Source organism: Prinia subflava, chromosome 11 (genome assembly GCF_021018805.1).
Source record: "Prinia subflava isolate CZ2003 ecotype Zambia chromosome 11, Cam_Psub_1.2, whole genome shotgun sequence".
Lineage (NCBI taxonomy): Eukaryota > Metazoa > Chordata > Aves > Passeriformes > Cisticolidae > Prinia > Prinia subflava.
Window position 1 is genome coordinate 11,523,788 of NC_086257.1, and position 21,237 is coordinate 11,545,024.

The following is a 21,237-nucleotide window of genomic DNA, read 5'->3' on the forward strand; positions in this document are numbered from 1 at the left end:
CATTAGTGACTGAAGAGAAACTTTTTAATTTTTTTAGAGCAAATGATGATGTATTATGGGAAATGCAGAACTTGGCACCAGGGTCAGAAATACATTATCTATCACTGTATACTGGATTTTACCATAAAGCTATAAAATTTTAAAAGCAAGTAAAAAATGTAAAGAAAATTATGCATAGCAGTAAAGAAAAAAGTATTTGTTTAAAAACAGCTAACACAATTTCGCAACCTGATTTACAGTTTTAAATCTAATTTCCATGGGTTTTGTTAGTTCAGCTTCAGCCTTTACTCACTGTTTTGTCAGTGTGTATTACAGTTCAGAACTTCCTTCTGAAAGATCTGTCATAATGTAACAAAAGAGAGAGACTGCTTTGGAATAATTCTATAAAAGAACTGAAAAGCCCTTGATTTGGGCCAGTAATGAGTAATAAAAATGGCTTAGATTGGGAGCAAAGCCAACTGCCTGAGCAACAGTATTCATTGAAGATGCGCTGAAGTTATATATGATTATGAGAATGCTAAGTGTGTGGCTTATTAAATTTGCTTGAAGAGATTTCTTGGGAGGAGAGAAAGAAAGAGGCAGTGCAGGTCTCACTGAAACAGCTGCATATGAAAGGGTAATATTTGGATTAGAAAATAAATTGGAAGAATTCAAAGGAATTCGACAACAGTGTTTGAACCATATCGTAAAGGAGGCTGAGGATTAAGGGCTTATGGGGAAGAGAAAAACAGAATAGGAAAGTGTGCATAAAACTCATAGCTCCATAGAGAAACACATAATCCCTTTTCTGTGTGTTCAAGGGTAAATTTGGTTTATTTTCACTATTTTGTTTTGCACTTGTTGAATAGGAGGGAATAACAGAGTAAACATGAACAAAACCAGGATGCATTTAAACAAAATATTAGTTAATTCTGCAGCTGCAAAGCTTTATAGGTAATTAAAACCAGCACAATCTTGGCCTTTTCTGTGTCTCTCTGAGGCTATGCATCACTAAAACATGCTGATGAATCCCTGAAAAAACCTTCTATTCAAATTGTAAGTTATATGCAAGGGGGGTAATGGCGTATGTAATTCAGTCTTTCTGCAAACAGAAACAATCCTATAGTGGATTTCAGTATCTTTCCCTTACAATATGGATATCAGAGAAATGTTAGTTCTCTGCTGGAATACTTTCTGAAAGCATCAGCCTCTACTGCTATGAAGAAATACAATTGAAAAGACTTATCCTGTTCAATAGCTAACACTTTATTATGGGAGTACTGACTAGAAACTTTTTTGTGATTTCAAATCTGTGAGACTCTAACAGTTGAATTGATACTGTGGCCAGTAATTTTTTCTATCAAGCTGTTTTTGATAGAAAATTGGATTTTTGATTAAATTGAGATGTGCAAGAAGCGATGAATTTTTCTACGTAAAATTTCCAATGCCTAAAAGAAAGGAATTGCTGAAAAAGGTATGAGATTGCATCATGAAAATTATAGTACTGGGCCATAAGTTTCCATTTTGTTCTAGGAGATAGATTTTCTACAACCTGGGGTTCTGGGGACATATGAATCAATGTTAAAAGGGAAGAAAACTGCATTTAAATGACTTCTTACTGGATCTAGGTAGTGGCAGGGTTGTCTAAAATTACTCGTGCTGAAAAGTATTTTGAATGCTGCAATGCCCTAGATCTGAGAACAGCCCAAAGTTTTAAAAAAATAATTACAGTTCTAGTTACTTGTACAAACAAAAACCAGGTGTTCAAATTTCACATTTCTAAACTCTAAATAACACAATGGAAAGAAAAAGTCTCTATCTTTCCAATTATGATAATTTTTAGTGAAACAGAAATTAAACTGTGTCATTGCTTAAATCTGTGGGCCAGACTGCAGTTCATACAATCCCTCTGCAAAACATCTACAGGGATCCAATATTTCAGACCACTTCTGTCTTACTTACTAGAGCACTTTGTTTTTCTTATTTTGAAGCATTTTTGTATGGAAGTTGGTGTAAGCTGTTATCTCTGTACCTGTCTGACATTTCAGGTCTCTTGGGAAGAACAGATTCTTATATTCTTATATTTTTTGCTTATCCTGGTAATTGTTAGTGTTTTCCTGGCAAAGTCTCCAGTCTTTCCCCTGATAAGCCTCCTGCTTTGAATTAATGAGCTCCCATGCAGCTGTATTCCAGTAACTGGTATTCCTTACAGCAGTGTAAGAAATGACACTTCAGTTATTTCCATGTCCTACCTGTTTAGTTCTCATTTTGGAATCTGGTGACAGATTGTTGTAGGTGTAATGGGCCTGTGTGACTCCACAGAAAAGGACAGCAACAATACCTGCAATTCAAAGAAAAAACAGAGTTAGCTGCTTCTATTTTCTTAGGCTTGCAAAAGGCTGCACAAAAAAACAAATTAGTCTGTTAACAGCGTTTTATAACAAAACAAATTTGAGATATATGTTCTAAGGATAATCATGCTTTCATAGCATTTGCACTGTTGTGTATTTGGAAATTCAAAGGCTGTAGAAAATTTGTGTCAGTTAATACATGGTATGATCCAACCATAATCTAACTGACAGTAATTGTAAGTGTAGGACTAACATAATCATAATATGTAGGAATTTGGACTATTTGAAAAAATTGGGCAGGGACTGAATAGGAAAGGGAAAAAGAAATTTGTCACATTTAAATGTTTTGAGCCCACTAAGTACTGAGTGACTGCAACAGGGTAAAATCATTTCAGTCTGTGCCTGACTGTAGCTTATCACAAGCAGTGTGTAACAATGTCAAGGTGAACAACAACACAGTGATTAAAAGCGGTGCTCCAGCAGGTGCAAGCTGTGCTGCCTGGAACAGGCAGGTCAGGGACCCTGGACACGGGCAGCAGTTATAATCCCAGCTTGTGAGAGGTCTGCAGGGCCAGGGAAGCAGGATTGTCGGAAATAATAATAACAAATTTGTTTTATAGGGGTATTTTTCAGTACTTCCTTGGCCCCGGTCCTAACTCACTTCAATCACAGAGTAACATCACTGTAATGCAGTGCTGTAATTTAAGTAGCTGGTAAGATTGTGAGGTCTGGACACAGATAATGCAGGAGGAACCCACACAGGGAGAAAACAGAAATCCAAAAATAGTGTCCGCCGGTAGCCTTATGTAAATGCCCATGGAGGAAGAGAGCTGTTTTTTTTTTTTTTTTTTTCTTAATCTTGGGGCATGTCTACATAGATAACTATTTACTCAGCAGCTCAGGGCTTTCCCGTGCCCCTTGTGGTCATTGTTTCCTGAAACCCCGCACAGCGCCTTCCCCCGGAGCCGCGGGCGGTGCGATCGCTGTGCTGGCACCGCCGGGCCTCACCCACACACAGCTCCCCACACCCACCCCAAGGGCTTTATTCTCTGTGCCTTCCTGCCCCTCTCCTCAGTGCCTGCCCTGCAGGAGCTGCCCCGATCAGCCTTTTCCGCACACTGCCAGGTCATTTTCAGCTTCCAGGCTGTTCACATGCACTGACACTACACTGGTGAGTCTGAGGGAGCTGAGCAAGCAGAGAGGTGCCTGTCCAGGTTTAGGCACTGTTCGTCCTTGTGATGTGATTGTGCTACAGCTTTCTAGGGGTTAAACAGGCATGAACTGAAACATACAAAGCAGTTCCACTGGAAGCAAAGAGCATGAAGTGGAATGGTGACAAGAATCAGTCTGTTCCTCCAGTCCTGGGCTGGATGAAGCTCCCTCCATCCCCTCCAGGGCGGTGACTGTCCTGACCTTATGGGGGCCAGGGGGAAGGGGCTCGGGAAGGGGCAGACCCCGCAGCACTGCCCCTTGAGCACAGCGAACCCAACACAATCTGCTGCTCCAAAAGCTTTAATGAGAATGGGGCAGACCCTGCAGCACTGCCCCTTGAGCACAGCTAACCCAACACAATCTGCTGCTCCAAAAGCTTTAATGAGAATGGGGCAGACCCTGCAGCACTGCCCCTTCAGCACAGCTAACCCAACACAATCTGCTGCTCCAAAATGGGAGCGGGGCAGCTCCAGAGCCCCAGGGAAAATGGTCAGGCACACACTGAACGGGTGTCAGCTGCCTCAAGCACCGGTGCCTCGACAGGTTCTTTAACAGGCTTATCCAAATCTCTAAATGTTTGAATTTTAGCAACAAGAGGACCCTTGAGGTAGGTGAAATATCCTCCTGCTCTGAAGCACAGCACAGATAAGGAAACATATCAAAGTAATAATTTAGACAATGCTGAAACTACTTCATTTGGGGGAGATTGTGTGTGTGGGATCTTTGAATTCTCACATAACAGTTAAATACAGTTAAATTAATCATTACCTTACCATGTCTTTCTTTAGAATCTCCTTATACTGCTAAACAAGAAAACACTGACCAAAAAAAATCCACTTTTCTTGCAAGCCCCTCTCTTTTTTTCTGGAAAGAACTGAGGCCTAGCATTAACATGTCTTTGATAGAAGAAAAAAAATATGGAGTGAATACTTGTGATTCGAGTTGACACAAGGGACACCTGTCATCAGAAAGAAAATAAGGAAACAAAGATATGTTTTTCCCCACAAACCACTGTGGACATTTTGTTTGCTTCTGGATTCTCTTTATATTGTAAATTTACCTGTACTGCCTCTATGGAACACTGACTCTTTAGCCAAGAAAAATTCCACTGAGCTTTGAGTGTGTCTTATTTTCTTAAATCCGTTTTGATATTTATTTTTTCTAGCTACGCTACAACTTTTCTTCATGATTAATAATGTGGGGTGTGGTGAGATTGTCCCTGCTTAAATACATTCCAGGATGTTTATATTTCTCAGTAACTGTATTTGATTGTGCAGAACTGATCTGGGGAGTTTAAAAATTCTCAAGGCGTTAATAATATGCACTGGGATGCTCAAACAATGACATTTCAGTTAAAAATACAGCCAAACAGTAATGTTGCTAAGTATCACTAGCTCCAGGCTCAGTAACTGAAATGGAGATAAGAGTTTCTGATGCAGTTTCTTCTCTATTAATCATCAGGTTGTCAAGTCTTGCATTTTAAAAATTTGCTATTAAATTCAACTGTGATTATAAACTAGCTTTGACTGCTAAGAAACTGTTAATTATGGGTAGTGAGAAAACTGAGAGTGTCATGAAGAATAAAATGGCTTAAATCTGATTTTGCAATAAGAATAAATGAACTGAACCATGCAATTATGCAAGTGTAGAAACCAGATACCCTGTTTCCAGGGAAGACTGGGGGAATGCAGTGGAATATTTCAATTGCTACAGTTGAAAGCTTAATATGTCCCAGCCATGGCTCCCACAATCAATAGCCTTGTTAAAAGGCTTGGAGAAAATTGTTTGTAATGAGTATCCATAAAAATGATTACTTAAGAGTAATGACTAATTACATGTTAACTGAAAAGGAAAGAGAAGTACCTAAAGAGGCAAACACAGAACTCTTTAGTTACAAGGAAAAAGCACTGCAGCACAATTAAAGCTGGATTTTGAAGATAGCTAGGTAGCAAAATACTGCATGGACAGAGTATGGCACAGAGTGAGGTTGTTTTTTGGGGTTGCTTTCACAGAGAAACAGGTAAGAGCAAATATGGCAATACTGGAGCTGTGAACAGGAAGCATCCATAGATGCAGGGAGGCAGATAAAACAAGGTTGCCCTTTTACTTGTGCTCAGTTTCAGGCTCTTGGACACAGCTCACTCACTCGCTGCTTTTTTGAGTGGCAAAATTAGCAATTACTGAGACAGTACTACAATTGCAGAACAAATTGCTAACGAAGTAAGCAGGGAATGTTTCGAGTTGAAATAGGTGGTAAGCTGTTAAGTGCAATACAGCTCCTTGTGTTTTGTAACAGATTACTGAAATTTTTCTCATTATAAAAGATGAGAAACTTCACAGAAAAATGTTTCTATCACTAGTAAACTTTCAGCTACAGATCAACCTCTTTGAAGAGGTTTTATTAGAAATCAAAGCCCTTCCATTTTATTTGATTTTTTTGTAACAGAGAAATTGAGACAGCTTGTTAGCTATTAATACAGCTAGAGAACTTACTCTTACATTACCTTTTACAAATACATGTAGTTGAAATGGTTGTTGAATCAAAAGCTAGTAATATAAAAAATATAGCAACTATATAGGAACTTGAAATTTAACAGTATTTTGCTGATGGCATGAACCTTAAAATTATAGTACAGTGGGAATTAATTTACAAATGCTACTCTGAAAATAGCTCCTGTGTTGTCACTAAAAGACAAAATCTTTTTTTTTACTTCATTTCACAAACATGCAAAAAGGAATGTCAGAGAAGAGCAGCATGTGCAATGGTCTTTTAATGCACCCCTGGAAGTGAGTGGCTACAATCAAAACCTGAGAATTTGCTAATTTGAGAGACTAAACCAGAGGTTTTTCTCCAGCTGTCAGGTCTTTTGTTGGTAAAAAAGGGAATTTAGAAAAAGAAAACTCCCAAACTGCTACCTTCTCATGAAGCAAAGGACTAGATAAAAAGTATAGCTTTATTTCAAAAGGTCTGTAAGCAAACTGGCCAGTTTTCATCCCAATTTCGAAGGTTTCCAGAGCTCCTGGGATGCCTCTCTAAAGATGCACAACAGACTAAAATCTCACAGTGAAGCTGCAGGAACTGGTCTTTCATCAAAGGTAGTGAAATGCATGGAAAAAGGAACAATGAGGATTGGGTAAAAGAGAAATTATTTAAATCAGATAACATTTACTTTGGAGTAATATTTATGTCAGGATCTCCACAGCACCTCTTGGGATGCAGACTGAAAGTGTGAGTGGCAGGAAATGAGACTCTGCTCTGCCTCAGACTGCTGCAGTAATAAGGCCATACAGCCAGTGGCAACAATATCCCTGTCCAGGCTGTTTTCACTGAGGGTAGGAAGTGTGACTAATCGTTTTCTTGAAACTAAAGAAAAGATTGAAGGCTTCTTGCACCAGACCTGCACCAATGCAGAACCAAAGCTCGTGCTTTGTTCATGTGGCTTTTATCTCTGGAGTTGTCTGAGGTTGATTTTATGTTGAAGTGACAGAAAGCAACAAAAGATAGAGCTGAGGGGATTTTTTAGTACCTTATCTGAGCACTGTTCATTGGTACTGCACCTGGCTGCTTCAAGTGAGACCTGGGCTTCAGTGTTGTACTTTTGTAACCCCAAATGAATTGCTGAATTCAATTTACATTGGAACTCCTATGGTGACATGTAACAGCTTTTATTCTGGACGCTCTAAGAGTGCCTACCCTGTTTATCCTGAAACTCTGCACTAGCAATAAGACTCCACTAGCCACATTTTATGCAACTGATCTTTGATCTCAGCTTAAGCCTTGCTAGAATATGTACTGTTCTCTAAAAACAGACACATTTCTCTTTTTTTTCTTACTGCCTTAGAAGACTGTATCTACAGCAGCCCCTAAATTAGCCAGACCCAAGCCCTGACTCCAGTAAGGGATTTGCAGCAGACAAGCTCAGTTGTCAACTATCTCTGCAGAGCAGGGCAAATGACATCTTCTTACCTGTTGTTTTCCTAATTAGGCTTAAATTTCATCCTGTGCTCCTGGGAGTGGCAGAACTAGAGCTTACAGGCGTTGTGGTCTCTTTCCTTTTCACCTGGAAGCCAAAGTATCCTTTCTCCCTCCTTACTGGCAGGAGTCTGCCTACTCTGCATGACACAGCGTGCCACATTACTAATGAATAAAGCAGAGAAAACCACACAGTTTGGAATTTAAAGCCCAGAATATCTTCCTTGTATAGAATAATGTCAGCTCAGGGAACTAAAGCCCATCAGGCACCGAACTGCCTTGGGCTCACAGTGTCAGAACTGCAGACAGAAATGTTTGGGTAGATCCCTTCTGAGAGAGTCACTAGAAGAACTGGTCACAGCATTTTAAAAAAGCAATGAGGTAGGTGACAGATTCTAGGCAAATCACAGCAAACAGATAGGAGAAGTGAACAGCATGAGGATAAAGGCACTTTGTCAGCAATATTAAAGAAAATGGAAGTTGGTCATATTCAGTCTTGCTATGTCCTAAATGCAAAGGTAACACAAAAATGCCCCAGTGAGAGACCAGACCTTTGGACTCATCCTGGATACCTCATTCATAATATGCTGCTTATTTATTTTTGGAGGAAAAGCTTTCTCTCCTGTGAGCCCCTGAAGAAGAAGGCAGGAGTCACAAAGGCAGAAACATCACAAAATGTTCAGACAAGAATTGCTGAAGGTGAGGAAGCAGCAGTAATTTATTATCACAAGCTTTTTGCTTTATAATGATCAGAAATCAAAGGGCTCTAAAAACCAGTAAAGGAACAAAAATGACACTCTCCAACAATTTTTTCCTTCAAGGTCTATTGTCCTTTTGGTCTTCATAATGCAGGTCTTTACTGTGTAAAAATCAGAGGAGCTTGGCTGCAATTTTGATGCCTTTACATTGAGTCACTGTGTGACTTTGAAGTGTGCATCAATTGAACACATACATACAAGTCAATTCCCATATACATGCTTGAGTGTATTTCTGCAGGTAAATTAATCTCTTTTTATTTGAATATCTGATCACTTTGAACAGCTGTAGATAGAGAAGGTCTAACTGACATGACCATTAAATGCCTATGTATATCATGGAACCTTTTTCAGACTGAGTGATCATTTAAAATTTAGAAACTTTTGTTAATTATAAAACAAGATAACAAGCAATTAATAAGCGCAAGATGTACTTTCCTCTTTTATTTCAACAAGTGTCTAATTTAAATTATTTATGATTTTTTTCATAGCCTACTAGTACATACTAGGTAATGAACTTTGCAAATGAAAACAACTCTATTAACACTGACCTTACTCTAGCATTCTGTTATTACAGCTTTGCTCAGCAGTCAGGAATGATATACTCCAGGGCAAATGAGAAAATGCACAAATTAGGTTCTACTGTATAAGAATCAATTTATCATGCAAATGTCACAGCTTGATGATAGAGCTATAAGATTAATAACCATAACATTAATTCATAATTTCCAGTTCCCAATATAACAATAATTGTGTAGTCATCCCAGATTCTTATTTTGATTTGCTGGTTCGATCACATCCATTTTTCAACTTGGGTCAGGCCCATATATTGTGTGTTATATATCATGGCATATCTTGAGGCAGAGGAATGAAATATTTTCTAAAATATTAACCTGTACTACTCTCCATTTAAATTTTATTTCAGAAATCTGCAAGCTAAACAATTGAGCCCTACCACCTACTTTACCCACTAAAAAACCAGTATAGCCTATTATTTCTAAATTATGAAATACTTCAATATTACACTTCAAAAAGCTCAGAATGATTGAAGGGCTGCTGTGGAAAGCATTGTAAGAATAAAATTATTTTGCAATTACATTACTTAGTAGCTACAGGGAAGTACTAGGCTAGTGTTAATCCTTTGAAGTTCATTTAAAAGAATGAACAGAGAAAACAAATATCCAAGGACAATGAAGATGAATATAGGCATAAATGTCTAATGGAACAAGTTACTCTTGAAGTTTGTCAACACTAGGAGTGTGCCCATTGCATGCTGTGGTGCAGCTGTGCCACTGCTGCAGTGAGGCTCTCTGGACTCTCACAGCTGCTTTTAGGGACAGGCACAGGAGACTGCAAAATCAGGACCTGCATGCACCGAGACACACAAAGGGCAAAGCAAGAGGGCTGGAAAGGACTGGAAATGGTAGAGGTGGATTAAGAGCTGAGCGTGTCCTGAAGCAGGACTGGTTTTTCCTTGGGCTCCCCTGCCTTCTGCAGCAGGTGCTTTGTGTGCACCCACCTGTGAGGGACTGCACACAGCTGCGTTTGGCACAGATTTCCTTAGGTGAGGACAGGAAATCAGAGCTGAACCAAAGTCTGGTGAGCATTTCCTAACCAACAGAGTATTTCTGCTGCTGAACTTGGAGCTTAAAATAGTATTTTGAAAGGAGGGGAGTTCAAACTATTTCAGAGGAAATGAGAGAAGACAAAAGCAACATCAAAACTGGTTAAGCCAGACAACTAAAGGGTAATATCAGCACAGTACTAATAAAGTAAATGCATGTATAAAACACAGCTTTGAACTTCTGAAGCCACAAGAAAGGCTCCATGATTTTTTCTGTAATAACAGCTTCTGACAAAAGCCTCGTACAGAAATTAAATGACAGAGATTTAACTGATGGAAGTTTCAAGATTAAACTTTGCCTTCTCACAACAGTGTAATTAAACAATTTCCATGTGAAACTCAGAACCCATGAAAAAATACCCATGAAAAAATGCCAGTGACAGACCTAAAAATGCTTGATACTTTTTATTGGAATATATGTGTTAGTGAAGTAATTATCTTTCCTCCATCAGTTCCTTTTTTGATAAGAATTAGTTAAATTTCCCAACAATTTCTATTTTTTCCCTTTAATTGAAAATTCACTTTGGTTCCACTCTCTTCCTCTGCCTGTGTCCATTTAAAATTCCTAACCATGGCTACCACTACCATCTGTGGTGTTCAATAATTAAGTCTTTTATTTCAGATATTTTATATATTACAGCAGGAAAGAGCAGTAAAACACTCTTCAGGGTAACAACCAAGAGAGACTGCTGTCCATCATCATGTTTGCAGCATGCAAAAAAAAACATATGCCAATTATTTTTGTCTGGACATACAGTCTGTTCCTATGCCTGAGAAATGGAAATGACCTTTGGTGCAACACCTGAGGCTCTGAAAGATATTAGTGTTTCCTTTACAAATCTACATTTTGTGTGTAATGTATAATCAATTGTTCAGTTGCTGAAACAGCATCCTTGTGCTCTGTGAGGAATGCATTTTAAAACAGTCCTTACTTGGAAGTCACTGATTAGGAAGTCAGCACCTCCAGTAGCAGGCAAGAGATCAACAATCATCCTCCTTTGCTTCCATTTTTCTGTAGTACTCCTGCCACATTCTAAGAGCTTGTTGAGTCTAACCCCAGGCAGCAGCTCAGACTCTCCCAGCTGCTCACTCCCTCTCTCGCTCCTCCCAGGTGGGATGGGGGAGAGAATGACAAGGGTTAGAGTGAGAAACCTTCTTCCTCCAGCTTCTCCTGCCCTGCAATGGGTCAGCTGGGACCAGCTGTCCTGGTGTGTCCCCTCCCAGTTGCCCGTGCACCCCCAGCCCCTTTGCTGGTGGTGTGAGTTGTGCTGAGGAGCAGAAAGTCCCTTGGCTCTGTGTAAGGGCTTCTCAGTGATACCTGAAATATCCCTGAATTACCAGAGCTGCTTCCAGCTCCACATTAGCTACTGGGAAGAAAATTAATGCTGCCCAAACCAGTACAGAGCTGTTAGGAGACAAATGGACTTTCATTCCACCTGGTATCTGATTTTCTTGATGTGATGAAATACCACCCTTTTGTTCAGTTCATGTACCACTGTTTTTACTCATTGGCCTGAAGAATTTGGCAGTAAACAGAATGCAAAGTTGTATAATTAGAAAGGCAAAGATGCAGATATTAATACCCATTCAGAAATAGTTTGATTGTGTGGCTGACATTAAAAAAGTAACATGCTGGCTCCAGAGAACTCAGTAAAAATATGACTGTTGCCTTCAAAAGGCTTTGAACAATTTTGCAAACAAACCAACATGGGCTGCATTACCACTCCATTAAGCATTTTTCTTCTCCTGATTTTCCCTGACGTTAATTAGAGCACTGGATTTCAGGGGTGACAACCTCAAGAACATTAAAACAATCAAGGTCATAGAAACTTTGTTCCTTTTAATCACACTATACAATAGGTTGCTGTGGAGGTAAATGATATCCATTTACAAATTTTGCCTAAACTTCTGTGCACACTTTAATGGAGGCCCTGGGTACATAATTGACTGTGATTGTACAATTTCTTTCCTGGCATTAATGAAAAAACAAAAACATAAACATTAACAATAGGATCCCACATCTTTCTACCTCACTGGGACATGGCTGTGCCAAAGATGTATATGTAGGTGCACTGAACAAGGTGATTTTTTTTCCCTAAGTACAAAGGTGGATGCAACCCCCTGGCCCTGTTCTTGGTTTACTCTTGGTAATTGGTCTCAATTATTGATAACTGAGGAAAACAAGAAAGGCCCAGGATATATGGAGTGTGTGCAGAGGAGCACAGAGTCTGGTAATCACAAGGCACTGCCCATTTCCTCCCTTGTACTTACTGTTATATGTGGTCCCATAGCTGGCCAGAAAATAGGGGGATTAATAGAGGGATGAATAGGGATGGGATAATGCAGGGAAGACAGACTGAGGACTGGAGCCTGATCTCTTATGTCTTTGTCTGGAAGAACTGTTCAATGTCACTACAGAATTGTTCTTAAAGTTGAAACAACCTTCAATACAGCAACAGGCTTTTAGAAGCTTTATAGAAGATGTCAAACCTAAAATAAACCATGCATTTTACCCACTCTAGAGGCATATTATAAAATTGCTTTTATTTCATTAAATGCAACACTTACCTGTAAGCCCAGCAGCTTCTGCTGATAAGAAGGCACTCCAGGATAGGAGGAAAAACAGACCTGTCTCCAACATAGGAAACTCACACAGCTTTGTAAATTTTGTCAAGTGCTAGAAGATTACTAAGGAAAAATAAAACCTCAACTGTTTTGCAAGCTAAAATTACCCCCAGTCTGAGAAAGGATGAAAGAAAGCAAGCTCCCCTACCATACTCATCTGCACATGTTGAATTTGGGAAAAACTGCACAGCTTAGGAAAACCCAGAACAGATTTTAAAGTCAGCTATTTTAAGTACTTTTGTGGAGTTTGAATTAATACCTAGTTGGTTGCATTTGATATTCTTTTTCCCATAAAAAAGGAAAATGAAGTAATCTTGTCCAGTTTTATAAAAGAACTGGCATTTGTTCACATTTGTGTGAATGCAAGAAAGATCAAAATCACTGATCCTTTTACAGTAACATTTTATATGAACTGTAAAACACAAGAAAAATGCAGGGCAACAGACAGACCTTTCATTTCTAGCTTAGTTAAACTGATGGGATTGTTGGTCACACTGACACAGTGAAGTGTTTCCCTGGTATTTTTGTATAATTGCTGCAAGCCTGGAGTTCATAAATAGGTTGCTGCTCTTAATAAATTCATGTTTGAGCCTCAAAACACTTTCCTTAAGATATAATTATTTATAAATAAGATGATAAAGGCCAGAGTTCTGCCTAATAGTAAGTGTAAAAAAGAAATTTGTAGATTTTGACAAATGACATTTCCTGTCAATTTATGATTTCTCTGTTTACAAATACTTGAGCCTGGAGTGAAAAGCTTCAGGCTCATAATAAAGATGGTCACTCTCAGATATTGCATATTTTTTCCAACATATATTGATTTGCTCCCCAAAAACAAAACATAAAGGATATTAAAGCTGTGACAACAGCATAAGAGGATCCCATGGCAAATGATCCAGCAAAGATCCCCAGAAAATTTCCCACTGACTGGAAGAAAGCAGCAGCATCAAAAGCATTAGGATTCTCCTTAGGACTGTAAATGGATATAGAGCTGAAAAGAAAACAAAGGGGTGGGGGAGAGGGAGAGAAAAAGGAATAAGTTCAATCACATTGTAAAAATTTTGGAATCAATAATTGAAAATGAACAGTTTTAGGCACTCAAAATGCAAAACAAGGCTTCTCTGGGCTAATAGCAGATGAGAGCAAAGCAGATGGAGACTGGGGAGAGCCAATTTGTTTTCAAGGTATCACACTGGAAGTAGTCTACTGCCAGTCAGCAACACTTTTATACTACAAGTGCCATAAACAATATTGTTTCCAGGCCAACAAAACATTAAAAGGTGGTAGGTGGATAAGAAAACTGCAGGGAAGATAGATAACTTTGAATTATTTATTGGCCATATGTCCTCAGAGCAGTTACATATTCACAAATCTCCTTGATGAAAAGTGCAGCCTTGTGGCTGAAGTTCAGATGGGTGACACAAATCACAGCAGGTACCACCACACAGCAGCAATTTTGTCACAAACCACCAAGTATTTTCCTTCTTGGTGTAACCCTTCATGACCAGGGCTGGAGCTGCAGCAAGAGCTCAGCAGCAGGAAGCCCTGTGGACAGAAGGAACATTGTCCCACAGAAAGAAACTGCTGCAGTTGTCCCAGGTCACCTCCTGTTTCCCAGCCCAGACTGGAGCCACCACAAGTATTTTGGAATGGGAAAGGATGCCACCAACGCAAAGGGGCTGTGCACTGCATAATCCTCTGAGCGTCTCAGAGTTATTTGCCACAAGTCAGTTATTACCCAGAACATCAGTAACTCCGTGTACCTATGTCTTCTTTCTTGTTGAAATTTTATATAGAACAGATACAAAATAGCTCAAAGCCTCACAAACTAATTTAGCAACATTTTAGATCTTTGTGTTCTGTTGCTTTGAGTACTGCTTTGAGTACTTTTATGATCCTTTTCAAAGAAAATGTGCTGAGCTTGGCACTGGATTCCAGAATGCATCTTGGATTGCTGGAAAACCATCGTCATTTTAAGAATTAAAATGTTGGATTTTTTTTAAGTTGTGAATATTTTAAGCTTTTGGATATTAAGAATGTGATCCTTGCAGTCTGATGTTTTTTCATTTGAAAATAAGGCTTAGAGCTGAAGGTCTGTATAAAGGATTTTCTAAACAGTTGCATTGGAATAACATGAAGGTGTGAAAACAGTTTTCATGCTTTCAGTCTGCAAAAATGGCACAAGGATTCTCAAGGCATATGCTGGAGCACCACAAATATGAGGGGTGAATGCTCATGTACTACAACAGAAGTAACTAAGCTCTAAAATCTGTTATCTGCAGTTATGCTGATTAACACCACTACAAAATCAGTGAGATGATCTTAGTGAAAGGTGCTATTGATACAAGGACACAAAACACTGGCAGCAGAGGAACTGGTAATCAGCAACACGTTGCTATCTAAATTCTCCATCCTTTTTCAAATGTGGCTTTCTTAGACCAGGGGATCAGTTATAATTCTTAGTTTCTCTTGCCCAAAAACTCATAGGTGTGTCTTGACAGCAAAGCAGCCACTTGGTTCTTTGATGTTTGTCCCAGCCAAGTACACAGAGACTGCAGCTGCTGGTCTGTTTTGCTTAGTGAATTATAGATCAGGAAATGATCTTTTGTGCTGTGGCCTGCATTGAGTGGTGAATTCAGAGAAGTCCTAAAATCAAGGAAAATGGTTCTGTTGGAATCATGGGCTCTGACCATGATAGGGATGCTCCATAACAAAAAAGGTCTTGACATGGAGTGAAAATTTATTAGTCAAATGTAAGCCATAGTCAGCAAATGGCTTTTTGTTAAGTATGTTAGTCTTAGGGCAAGAAAAGCTGGCTTTATTAGGACTGGTTAGGGTTATAGATTGCCCTCCAGTCTACCAACAGGTTTCAGATATGAAGAAAACTAGAAGAAAGCATCCTATTCTTAATGTAGTCATTTCAGTATCAAATATGAAATCACTCATTTTCACTGAAAAAATTTTCTACTCTGTGTGCCTCCCATGATTTTTTCATAAATTGATATGTGCTCATTATACTACTGTGGTTTCTGGTCTTTCTAAAACTCCTGGACTGCCCTGTAGGTCAAAGAATATTTGCTTCTATATTTCATTTTGCATTTTTCTCTATTAGAGCTATTTATTTTTCTGGATATGTTTCTTTTTAGCACTAACTTTTAATCCTTTCAAGCATCCAAAATACACAGTAATTTACCTGACAGTTTTTCTATATAAGCTGCAATTTAAAAGGACAGGATTTTATCCTGTTTACTTCATTACTTCCTGCCAAACCAATTACTTGACCTAAAAACGAAACTGCAAAGTTTAACACTGGAGAGAACCATAATTAAAATTATAGTGCCTCTACCCTTCTTCCTTTTCCTTGGAGAGCAATTCCAGAGGCTGCTGGCATGACTTGCCCTCTCTGCTATCTGCTCTCTGTGCTCTCTGTACGAAGGGGTTGATTGCAGTTCATTAATAAGCAATACAGGAGAGTTTGATACTAAATTTCAAACTGTTTTTTGGTTTTAGAGACTTTCTAAACGCTGAAAGAGTTTAAGAAAAGAAAAACAACAAACCCCAAAAGGGTTTTTTCTCACAAATTTGTATCAGAGGTGGATTAAGGGAGTCCTCAAAGTAAATGTAGAAGAAAACTGTTTTCAGAGACTGATAAACAAGCAGATTTGAAGGCAAAGCCTGCTTTATCTGCCATCCATAATGAGAAAGAGTGCAGGGATAGGAACGAGAGATTTTTGTTGGCTCCTCACTGAATGCTCAGTATATTCACAGACACCTGTCCCAGCCCCTACTTCCTCTCTGTGTGTCAGCTTGGTAACCCCTGCCTCTCGCTCTGGTTGGAGTCAGGAATAATGCTTCACTTCCTGGTGGTTCTCATAAGGATTAGCCAGCACTTTCTATATTAGAAAATTATTTAACAGATCTCTTTTTATTTCCAGTTCTTCTGTGTTTCCTTGAGCCAACAGCATTGGACAGGCTCAAGTGCTTTCACAGCTTTCAAACACGGCAGTATTTATATGTGCAATATATTGCAAGTTGGGGTGGGAGTTTTTCTTGAAGCAGATAGAACATTAACAGTTTGTGTCACTTGCACCACGCTTAACATTCCACCTCCCTCCCCTCATCTGTTGAGATCACTTTGGCATGACAAACACTTTCATTCCACACACTGTATAGGGATCTAATACTAAAGGTCTGCATGACAGAAGGGCTTTTGCAATAGAAAGCATCCAGCCACATTTCCAGTTACATCTTAACTGATTACTTTTTAAATCTTCAGTTATTCTTAAGCAAACTCTCATTTATTCATAAGATATTTTTCTTCCTGTCAGTTTTTCCAGCCTGTGAGTAAAGCACAATATTTTTTCCTTTGAAAAAAGAAATAAAATAGGAAGCACTTAGCACTGTAGCAAAGGTTTTCCAGTAATTCATGCAAGTTGTTGGAGGAAAAATTTGTTGTTTAGATTAAATCTTGCATCCTACTTTTGTTTCTGTCCAATCCTGATGTGCAGAGGGCTAATGTGGCAGCATCAAATAAAGAGAGGTTAATCAGCTTTAACTGGCAGAACTGCATAAAGATTCTTTGTTTTGATATAAGCCAAAGTGAAGCAACACCTTATCAGATGAATTTTAGAAAAATGCATTATGCTGAAGATAATACACTCCAGCATCAGAAGGAAAATGTATGCAAACAGGAGAAAATTTCTAATAGAATTATGTAGAATCAGTTATCATAAATAACCAGTAAAAAGGCTGGTTTATTCCTGTCTTTCTCCTGTCTATTTGACCAACATGAAAATAAACAGCTTTGGAGAGGAACATTTCTTTCCACTTGCTAAGCCAAAGGGCTTCTTTTAGCCAAGTGCCCTTCTTCCTCCTTGCCACTTCATCACATGCCATGTAATAATGCTGTACAGAAGAGAATCAGGAACAATGTGAAGGAAAAAAAAATACCTGAAAATACAGAAAGGTCAGATGTTCCCTAAAATACCTTCATTGAATAAAGTAGGATCTCCCCCAGGTGATAAATAATTATAGAACTACATGGTGATTTCATCAGCTGCTAATTAAGAAAAATAAAACAGGCCAGAAAAAAGTATTCTAGAGTTCAAGGTTGTTTTTAAGAGGGAAAGAAGGTTATTTTTCCTGAGATTATAATTATGCAGAAAAAGGTAGGCCACTAAAGAAAAAAGAAAAGAAAAAAAAAAAAAAAAGGGTACTGGTAGTTGAATTGCTGCCCAAGTGGCCAGCATTTGAACCTTCATGATGGATACCCAAAATTTTATTGTCCTTGGCAATACAGCAGACCATGGGTTTTATTCCACTTATAGCCTGGTTGCATCACTGCTACTAGTATTATTGTTTTTAATTCTAGAAAAAGGTCTAGCAGTTTTATTTAGAAACTATTTTCTATCTGGGCTTACACTCTTGTTTCTTTTTCTCTGTGTCATGGCTTCTTTTCTTCCTCTATTTCTGACCTTACTTTGTTCCTTTGTAGGCTTTTCCAGAATTTCTAAAATACTAAAGGCCATTTTATCTTGATGACTTTAAACCAAGCTAGCACTTACTGTTGTTGCATATGAGCTTTTATTGCATTTACACTGGTAACTATTTTCAGTTTTCTTCTGTGTCCAAGCCTGAGCTGATACACAGCAGCAGCAGCTTGTCAGAGAAAACAACAAATAATTTGTGTTGTTCCAGGCAGACTTTCCCTAATGCAGATCTTAGTTGTCATGTACCCCCAGATATGAGGGACTGCAGAAGATCTGTCATTCCTCCTCCTCCTTCTCTGTTTCCCAACCCATTTTCCTTAGGAAGTCTGCTCTCCCTCCTCAGGGAGCCTTGGAAACCATCTATGCTGCTGATCCCCTTCTTTCCCTAAAATTCCCTCACCAGTGCCATGACAGGACCTGGTGTCTCACCCACCTGGCTGGGGTTGAACTTCCCTGGTGCCCGGGAAAAGCTTTGCCAGTCCCTGCTGCCAGAGCTGCTGGACACTGCATCCTTCTCACCCTGCTCACAGCTCGCTCTCCACAGGGCTGCAGCCACTTTGGCTCGTGGAAAGGAGGTGTGAGGTGAGAGTTTTGACAATGATTAAGGACCTAATGGGCCTGCAGGCAGAGCAATTTCAAGTCTAACATCATCTCTGATCTGGTGTGGAGCTTCTCTGCCCCAGTGCATCTGAGAAATGGTGTGCACTGTCATCTGTACAAGTACCTGAGCTTCTCATTACCTTGTTCTAACCTGTTTTTATCTTTGACAGAAAGAAATCCTGATGAACAGCAACATGGGCTTTAAATCTATGTAAAAGAAAGCCAAGGCTTTAACGGTAAAATTTGTTCACATATCTCTGAGGCTTGGCATAGGAATATTTCATTCTCAAATGACTGCTATTGCATCTAATTGCCTCATTTTCATAAATCTATTTGGAAATATCATAGTCACAGTGACAACTCTTTCCTGTCCCATATCTTTGAGAGGAATGAAGCACATCAGCAGAAAACAGATGGCTGATAGTGGGTTGACTGTGACAGCATGTGCTGCATTCTGTGTTATCCCTCTGACTTCCTCATGAGCTGATCATATCAAAAGGCACATCATTTACACATTTCTGTGCCTGCAACACAGAAATTCTGATATCCTTTCTCATTTGGATATCAGAACTACAATCCAACTCACAGTTTAATTTCCATTCTTTTTAAACCTTGCATGAAGAGGAAAGGCCTGTGCGTATCTAGAGCAGCTTGAAGTCTGTCCTCCTAGTTAGGGAGTTTTTAGTGGCTTCAGCAACTGGGAAGATGCACATGGTGCTAAGAAAGTAGAAACAAAGAATCAACCACCAAGGAAGAGATAAATATATTTATTGCACTAATACAAAGAGCTGGACTTCTCCCCTGCCTGGCATCTCTCTGTACTCACTTATGCTTATGCAAAGTAGAACTTACAAGGTAGAACAGTACTGTAAAAATAGGCATTTTTTTCTGCAAAGAAAACATGACTGTAAAAGTCACAACCCATCAACCCTCTGAGTTAGCAAGAAACAATGATCAAGTAAAAAATTCTTCAGTCAATATCTGGAAAGAAAAATGAAATAGTTTTCTACATTATTTGAACCAAATCTGCTGCATGATGCTAATTGTGCCATAAGGGGAGTTAGATGTGCTGTTTGTGTTCAGACTCTTGCTGATGTTTCTTCATGAACCTGAGCAATCTTTTTGACTCCCTAACCCTGACACCCGAGTTGGGAGTCATTGTCCACTCCCAGCTCCTGCACTAATAGCTTTACATTCTTCCGCTTCATTATTCAACTTTGACTTATCTTTCAATTTTTTACTTGTGAGACACTCATTTCCAAAGTTACTTAAAGAGTGAAAAATATTTATCAGAAACATTTACACAAACTTCCCCTTATGTGACAGTTCTTCCCATTAGGGCAAGGTGATGAGACCCCGGAATAAGGATTTTCTGTGAAAATGATATATCTCTCTTGAAAGCCAAAAATTGAATGAATGTGCAATTGCAAGTGTTCTTTCAGCATAAGCAAGAGTTTAATGTGCTCCTGGAGGCCTAATTCGATCCACACCTCAGGTTCATTTGTACCAAAGTGGCAGGATGGGATACTATGGGACTTCATTTACTCTACAAACAGAGTGCAAGGAATAAAACAGCAGAGCACATTCACAAGACACGGACTGATGTGTCCACAAGGGGTAGGGAAGGTACTGGAAGAATGGGTAGTCTTAATTAACCTCCCTTTTTCTACTAAAATTTTTGGGATTACTCAAGGATGAAGTAAAAAAGCCTTTCAACTACCCTCATTTTTCACAGTGACTTCACTCCTGCAAACAAATTTTACATTTATCTGTGTCAGTTGAACTCCACCTGCCTGTTGATTAGATGATGTGGGCTGGTGCTTGCCTGCACAGAGCATTAGAATGCTGCAGCAGATTACCAGGAAATCACTGTGAGTTACTGCATCCTGCTCTACAGGAGAAACTGCCTCAAATTTCCCTTACAGTGATGAGTATCTGAAGTAACTCCACTGATTCAGTGCAGTTGGTATAGATGTGCACTGGTGTTACAAAAAAAGCAGGATATGACCCAAACACTTTAAGGAAGGTTTTAAGCAGCTTGCTTAGCCACCAAAAAATCCTTTGCTCTTACGGGCAACTAGCAGAGATTAAATGGAAACAGTTTCCACTAAATCTTGATTAAGTAGTAATTTTTTTATAATCACACAGCCCATGATTTTGTTCAGGAGCAATTTAAGATAGAAACAATAGAAAATGATGTTTATTTTATGCGAGGCAGCATTTCCTTCACTTAGGCTTTGACTCATCCTCATAACACTGCAGGAGAACCCACTAGACCTGTGAGCACTGTGAAATACCCAGGGATGAATAGCAGCATTTCTTTTGTAATAGCAGCTGCTTTTATCCTTCACAAATGCACAGTCCTACTGCTTTAAACCAACTTGTCCCTGAGATTTAGCTGGTTAAACAGTACTACAATACACTGTAATCTTCTCTGAAATCCCCTTGAATGAATGTGAACAAAGGAGTGAGGGGTAATATCACATTGCTTAGCTGATCAGTGGAAGAGCATATACAGCAGGCTCGTGTTTAATATTCAGAGGGCTTTTTTCTTCTGTGACCTCTGCTTATGGAAATCCAATGTGTTCAAGGGTGGTGCAGCCCCTGTCTTTTCACGGGTAACATCCCA

General features: G+C 39.1%; 1 protein-coding gene across 1 annotated transcript in view; it reads right to left on the minus strand.

The window, feature by feature from the left end:
- The window catches only part of SLC9A9 (solute carrier family 9 member A9), a 171,430-nt gene that overhangs the window by 92,071 nt on the left and 58,122 nt on the right, over window positions 1–21,237 (minus strand). Inside the window, exons 7-9 of the mRNA XM_063408187.1 lie at window positions 13,372–13,510; window positions 12,463–12,568; window positions 2,232–2,320 (exon numbers count right to left, since the gene is read on the minus strand). Coding sequence (XP_063264257.1) covers window positions 2,232–2,320; window positions 12,463–12,568; window positions 13,372–13,510 — 334 coding nt within the window. The remainder of the gene's footprint in view (window positions 1–2,231; window positions 2,321–12,462; window positions 12,569–13,371; window positions 13,511–21,237) is intronic.